Source organism: Terrapene carolina, unplaced genomic scaffold (genome assembly GCF_002925995.2).
Source record: "Terrapene carolina triunguis isolate 2854851 unplaced genomic scaffold, T_m_triunguis-2.0 Scaffold236, whole genome shotgun sequence".
In the NCBI taxonomy this organism is placed as follows: Eukaryota; Metazoa; Chordata; order Testudines; family Emydidae; genus Terrapene; species Terrapene triunguis.
Window position 1 is genome coordinate 10,109,385 of NW_020664587.1, and position 7,363 is coordinate 10,116,747.

The 7,363-nt window shown below is 53.6% G+C and overlaps 1 protein-coding gene across 2 annotated transcripts in view; it reads right to left on the reverse strand.

Moving 5' to 3' along the window:
• The window catches only part of LDLRAP1 (low density lipoprotein receptor adaptor protein 1), a 40,638-nt gene extending 33,762 nt beyond the window's left edge, over positions 1-6,876 (reverse strand). For both annotated transcript variants that reach the window (XM_024203670.3, XM_024203669.3), the window contains exon 1: positions 6,702-6,876. In XM_024203670.3, the coding sequence (XP_024059438.1) occupies positions 6,702-6,786 (85 nt within the window). In that variant the 5' untranslated portion in view covers positions 6,787-6,876. The remainder of the gene's footprint in view (positions 1-6,701) is intronic.
• Positions 6,877-7,363: the final 487 nt, after the last annotated feature.

Sequence of the window (7,363 nt, forward strand, 5' to 3'; positions counted from 1 at the left end):
TTTGCACGCCATTTCTAAAACCACAGCTTCTCCATTTCCCCTCCCCCACAAAACAAACATTCCCAACTCGGTCAGCTTTCCACAACCTGAGACATATGCCAGGTAGGAACCCTCGTTTTCCGGAGAACATGGCATCTCCCTTCTGCAACAGCAAGCAAGGGGGAGGCAGCAGATAGAGATTTCACCCGAGTCTGTCCAACTACTCCCTGTTTCAAGGTTTGCCAAGCGTTGGCAGCAGCCACTGAATGCGATACAGCACGACAGGACTCGCCGTTTGGGGGAAAACATGCAAGTCCATCTGAGCCTGACAAATCCTTGCTTTGGCAGCGGTTTTGCTTTGCAAGGAGAGGCACAGAAGCCATCAGCTGTGGCCAGAACAGGCGAGCGGACTGTAGAGACTACGGCTCCGTTGGCGATCTATTACACCACCTCCTGCATTCCTCCAGATTTTGGAACTTCAGTGACAAGCCAGGGAGGTTTTGGATCTGACTTACCAGCTGTGCTTTGGTAAGCAGCATGAATCATGTCATCCCTGCACTGTGCCCATCTGCTCTGGCCTGACGAGCAGATGAATAATGCCCCATATTCCTGAATAGTCGAGGACAGTCGTATCAAGGGGGGGCTGTATCCTGGTTCCAAGCGAGCCATACAACCAGTACGCTCAACCCCAGGGCACTGGACACCAGAGTCTGCCTCCTAGCCCTGTTTATCCACTAGACTGGACAGCCTCTGTCCGGTTCACATGGGCAGAATGCAATTGACCAGAGCAGGGGCTGAACTGCAGTGGAAATAGACTAAGTCACCGGGACTTGGAAGGCCCAGTTGTTTCCCAGCACCAGTGGGGTTCTGGCATTCAGACGCAATCCAGCTCATCCAGCCTGTAGGGCATGGAAAGAGTCTATTTTGCTTGGCTAGCCTGAGTCCCAGTAGCCTCTGTACCAGGGAATGCTATTTTTAGCCAGGCTTCGTTTAGGATAAAGCTCCCCACCCCCACCCTTGCGGCTGTGCAGATGACCCGCTCCCAAAGTTCAGCGGGGAACCAAGGACAAGCCAGATGCTTTGTGTAACTTGGTACCATCTGTTTACAGACACGATGCAAAAAGGGCTGAATTTTGTCAGCATCAGAGACTCTTTCAGTGCCACTGATTTCCTTGGCTTCCCACCCCTGCGATTCCAAAGTAAGCGAGGGTGGGGCAGCTTATGCGGTGTAGCAGTACGACTCTTGCAACACATCTCAAGCTCTGCTCCGAGGGACAGACATGCCTGTTATGGTCCCACAGCGCATTTCAGCCCGGAGGGAGCTCAATGAGCTAGAGAAGAGAGCACCAGGTTTCAAGCCAGGCACCTCTTGCTTGTTCGATCTGCTGCTCTTGTGATGACTTCCTCTGTGGCTTTCAACAAGCCACAACTTCTGCACCACCTCTCTTCCACTAACCCTCCTGCCCCGGGCGTAAAGTGCAAATGCTAACTGACAGGCTCCAGATTGATGTGTACGGCACTTCCCAGCACAGAGACCGTGAACAGGTATCTGCCATGAGGTCATCATTGGAAGGCATGCCTTTTGAAAGGAGAATATTTCTTTTAAAGCCACCTGAAGCATATCAGCAAGTTTACAAGCCAACCTCTGCTATCCGAAACCTGGTATGTAAGTTGCCAACCCCAAACACACAGGTCATGACAGTTTTTGTTTTTTTTTATGATGATTATTTTTTTAAGTTTGCCTTCTGGGTTCTGAGCCTTGGCGGGGGCAGGAGGGGGTACGGGGAGGAGGGGGTGTCACCTTTTTGAACTTCTGAAACAGGAGGGCTAGAAACCGGTTTTTAAAGAAGATAAAGCCAAGGTTCACATAATCACAGGGCTCCAGGAACTGGGGCTTAACATTTGATTGGGGGGGGGGGAAGAGGAGGTTAAGAGGCTCATGATAAAATGGTGAGTTGACCACACTGTCTACACAAGCGGGGGCGTGAAGACTGCAGTGGGGCCTTTCCATTTCCAGCACCGAGTGCAACAAAGACCTCAGACCGCGCCCAAAGCTGCACTGCGCTTGCGTGCATGGGGTGGGGGTGGCAAGCACTGTGCATCTAGGCAGTTGAGTAACGTTACTTGGGCATTAAAGCAGCCAAGTAATCTTGTTTGTGTGCTGCATATTCAGGCTGAGAGCAAGGGTTTTGAGGGGGCAGGGGAGACCAAGGGGAGGACCCTCAGCTCCCACTGTGACTCAGTGCCCCCAGTTGGGAAGTCTGAACACTGACACTTTCAGAGGCACACAGCGGTGCTTGGTTAGGAAGAAGCTCCGAGGAAGTACTCGGAGAGGAAGATGGTTTGTAGCCCAGGAAGGGGCAACTGTCAGAGCGAGGATCGTTCTGAGCATTGGCAGGAGCCATGACGCTGCTCTCTATCAACTTCATCAAAACTGTTCCCTCCCCTGGATTTCCCACTAGGACTCCCAAGATCTCCTGGGGCGAAAAGAAGAGCCCAGCTTCCCCACACTGTGGCAAAAACACTGGGAAGTGCCCGCTGCTCCCCTGGCTTGGATGACCAGCCCTTCACAGCAGCTCACCCACCCCTCCTCGGCTGGCGCAGCGGGAGCTCCCCCAATTTTACTGAATGGCAGAGACCGTCACCTATACAGTACCAAGCACACCTTTGGTTAGATCTACGGCGCACGGCTCACAAACGGATTTAGATCAAGAATCACCATCAACATGCAGTTGCTCAACGTTGAGAGAGGCAGACCTGAAAGGGGCTGCAAAGCTCACGGTGGTTTATGCTTTGGTTGGGGGGGGGGGGGGGGGGGGGGGGGGGGGGACGGGCAGAGTGGCTTGTTCTGACGTTCCTCCCCCATCTCATGAGCGCACACAGCTCAATGGTACTTCAAACAAACACTTTCAATTCATAAGCCAGCCACAGTCTGCACACACATTGCTGCCTCCCCCCCCCCCCCGCCCCACTTCCCCCTCAAGCACGGCTTGCTTATGTTCGCATTTGCCACTCTCAGAACAGGAGAAACTTGTCTTCGGTCTTGAAATCTGCAAATATTTCAAGGTGACAGTTCCCTGGAGCATTTGGCGTTCACTGGATGTGCCCCTGGGGATGACGGCTTGGAGTTACTAGGCTCACTGCTGCTTCCAGCAAAAGTGTGAGAGAGTGCGCGTGGTGGTAGGTGTGAGTGTGAGAGTACGGACCGTGTGCGAGAGTGAGAGATGGAACAAGGAAGGGAGTGGTGGTAGGTGTGTGTGTGAGAGAGAGAGAGAGCGAGCACGAGCGCAAGGAAGGAAGTGGTGGTAGGTGTGTGGGGAATAGATAGATGTGTTCAGACCAGAAACCTTTTCCATCTTGGGGCCTCCAAACGGATTCCAAGATTACATTTTCACAAGTGCCCATTCCAAAGGAGCTTTATCATTAAGTTCATTTTGAGGGCGGGGGAAGGGGGGGGGGGGCGCAAATCTAAAGCTAGATAACATATACATACACACACTCGAAACCTTAGTAAGTCCAATGCAATCAAATATGCTCGCAACCGAGAGTCCTTTCTGCAAGAGGTCAGTATGCATTTACCCGGAATCACTGCTACTTTCACACAGCAGATGTCTTCGCCCCAATTGACAGCAACTCCTGCTTTTCATTCATATTTACTCAGCACGCAATAATTCTCATGCAATTCACAAGCTTGTTTAAGACAATTTAACAGTCGAGTCTGAACGGCTTCAGTCTAAGACCAAAATCTGGTTCGCTTTTAACTCTCTAGCTGGGTAGGTGTCAGAAAAATCCCACCCCGCCACTCTCTGCAGACCCTGAACCAAGTTTCCGCCCAGTGCCAAAGCGCCTACCGCAGAGTTAAACAACTGCTTAGGATTCCTACAGAGGACGGAGACAGCACTCCAGCAGCAGCGCGATCATTTCAGATCCAGAGATACTAGACTCTTAATCCTTACAAGAGGCAAAAAACCTGGAGTAAATCTCAGAGGATTAGTAAAAATCAAGCAGTTTGATCTTGCCACCATGTAGTGAAGTCTCCAGACACTAGGGGTGTTTATTGGCACAGGGAAAGCTGGCAAAGGAAAATCCTTCATTCTTAAAACTGGATTAGCGTGCTTTGGTATGCTGCAGGATTCTTGGGCTTTCCTGCACACCTGCTGGTACTGCACCTCTGGCGAGAGCACTTAGCAAAAACCCCACTTATCTCCTCCCATGAGTTTCTTCACCTAGCTTTTAGGGAGATGGAAAAAATGCCAGGCTAGTCCAGGATCTTATCAATGGACAGGTCTGTGCATATTCACCACGGTAAGTCAGAACCAGAAAGGGAACAGTCACAGTCTAGCACTTTAGGCCTTATGGAAGAGGGCAGCCTGGAGGCCCGGACCAGCTTTTAGAGAGTGTTGAGCAGGTGGCTCTTCCCAGCCTTGGGACATGGAGTTAGGAGTGGGTGAAGGAGACAAAAGAACCAGTCAGAGAATCTTGGGTGGAGCAGAGAGGCTGGGACATCCCATGGGAGGAAATGAGATCAGAGAGCAGCCTGCTTTAGAAGGTGAAGACAAGAAGCTTGATCGGAATAAACCAGTGCAAAGATGCAAGGGATAGGAGCGCAAGGTGATCCTGGGAGCAGCATTCTGGACACACTGAAGGGATGGAAATGGGGAGAAGGATCTACCACCCATAGCAGGAAATTAATATCTCATACTCCCATCCAAGCTGCAGCAGAGAGGAGGGGGAAGAGAGAGAGAGAGAGAGAGAGAGAAACACACAGGGCTTAGATGCTGGGAGAGGAGTCAGAGATCCCACCAAGGTTAAGAGGCCAGGCAGGAGTATCATAACACTGCTAAAAACAACTCAGAAGGGGAAGAAAATGGAAAAAAGTCCACTTCAAACCCTTTCATGATTGTGTGGGAGCAGGGCTGTGTGTGTACATGGCAGGCGCCCAGCAGCCTCTGAATGAATGCAAGTTACAGCTACTGTCCAAAGCTCAAGAATCTAGTACCAAGCTGGATAGAGTGGGGGGGGGGGGGGGAAAATCTCACTGCAGTGCTTGATTTTTCAAACTGGTATCCTGGGTGTAGCATATTTTTAAGCCAGCTGAAAAAACCAAAGTTACAAATTAACCACTGATTTGACTCTGGATAAAGCAACAACTAAACCAAAGCAAAAAATCCTACTGCAGAGCTTTAACCCTTTCCATGAACCCAGCCCCCTTTGAGTGATGGGACAGAAAGGAGAAGAATCCAGACTGACAGAGGCCTTGGCTACACTGGCGCTGTACAGCGCTGCAACTTGCTGCGCTCAGGGGTGTGAAAACGTCCCCCTCCCTCCCCGAGTGCAGCGAGTGCAGCGCTGTAAAGCGCCAGTGTAATCAGCGCCTACAGCGCTGCACGTTCGCTCGCAGCGCTGCAAGCTACTCCCCTCGGAGAGGTGGAGTACATACAGCGCTGCGAGAGCTCTCTCGCAGCGCTGGCGGCGCGACTACACTCGCACTTCACAGCGCTGCCACGGCAGTGCTGTGAATTCCCAAGTGTAGCCAAGGCCTAAGAGGAGTGTAGGGCTAACATCTGTCAAGATCGAGGGCAGGCTTAGAGAGAACACATGCGGCCAACAGACTAATGCATGTCTACTATGTACTACTGCTCACACACCACACTAAGATGTGTAAATTGCTCAGCAGGCAGAGTGTTGTGTGGTCTCATTACACTCCATTCTTCTCCTGGGAATGCAACAACTTTTGTTTGCTTACAGTTTCCTTTTGCATAAAAGGAAAGAAAACCTGGACATTCCACGGTCCAGGTCAACAATCCCAAAGCTGTCAAGCCAAAGGAGAAGTAGGGTGGTTTGTCTGCAAAAGGCGAGATTTGGGGTAGAGAAGGGCTCATTTAGGGAGCTGAGAAACATACATTCCTTCCTAAAGGAAGTCAAGTCAGCGATCCCTGGAAGGAACAGTCTGACAGCGGAGCTACGGAGTTCAGCGGAGTTTGCAGGTAAGCAGACGGTGACTCTCTAAATTGGCTCAAGACATCCAGGCAGGCCCATAACCTCACCTAGACAGTGCAGCAATTCCTAAACTATGGCGCTATAACTCCAGGTGCCAGGAAGAGGAATGCCTTCCGTAGCCACCATCTCATCGTCAGTCACTAGAAGCAACACAGGCGGCGGCCACATTCGCTCTGCGGAGACCGTAAGTAACTATTAACCCCGCTTTACATCATTCCACTTGCTCATTCAGCTGCGGGCCAGGAACATTCTCACTCTTCTTCCATTTGCTCGGGATTGTCCAAACCAGAAGGCAGCACAAGCCAGGCCCCAACCTGCTGCCCCCGAGGGTAGGGAGGGAGAGCAGAAGCATACATCCCGACTGGGCTGTAGTGGGGTTTTCGGGACTGCTCTGGGCTGGCCCCTCTCTGCTTAACTGAGAAGGGAACAGGCCTTGGGAAGCCAGTCCCAACCCCACCCCAGCGCCCAGGGCCCCCACCCCCGCCTGCTCTAGGCGGGCCAGCAACAGGGAAAAGGCTCCCGGGGCTGCCAGCCGGGCAGGCTCCCAAAGCAAAGCAGGTCACTCGGGGAGAAGCAAACCCTGTTCCCGGGGGCCGAGGGCGCAGCAGCTGCCCCGTGCCAGGGTCCGGCCCCGCAGCGCGCACTGCCCCAGGCCTGGGGAGGGACCGACCGGGCACTGCCCCCCCCCCAGGGCTAAGCACCCCCCAGCCCGGGGGACTCACTCTTGTGCTTGCCGCTGCCCCAGGACTGCTTGGCGGCGCTGGGGCTCCGGATGATGGCCCGGCCCGCCGAGCGCAGCGCCTCCATGGCGCGCCCCAAACTCCTGCAAACAAACTTTTCCCGGCGCGGCGGCGGCTGGTGCTGCGGGCTGGCCGGAGCCGCCTCCCGGCCCGGGCGGTCGAGGGATGATCGCGTGGGGGAAGTGGGAGGATCTCTCTGTAAATCCGCCCGGGGGGGGGTGCGGCTGGTGACGCGCGGCTGCTCCCTCCCCGGCACCTCCCCGCCCCGCTGGGCTGGGGCTGGAGCCCGGCCAGGTGGCAAAGCAGCTGCCCCGAGCAGCCAGGGGGTCACTGGCCCAGGAGTGTCATGTCAGGCCTGGGCCCCACTGGGGTTCCCCCCATGGGGTAGAGAATCATAGACTATCAGGGTGGGAAGGGACCTCGGGAGGTATCTAGTCCAATCCGCTGCTCAAAGCAGGACCAATCCTCAGACAGATTTTTGCCCCAGATCCCTAAATGGCCCCCCTCAAGGATTGAACTCGCCACCCTGGGTTTAGCAGGCCCATGCTCAAAGCACGGAGTGGTCATGTCCCTGTGTTGCATAAATGTGTCATCAGGACGGGACACAATGGCCTCATGTTCCCCAAGCAAGGGGCTTTAATTGC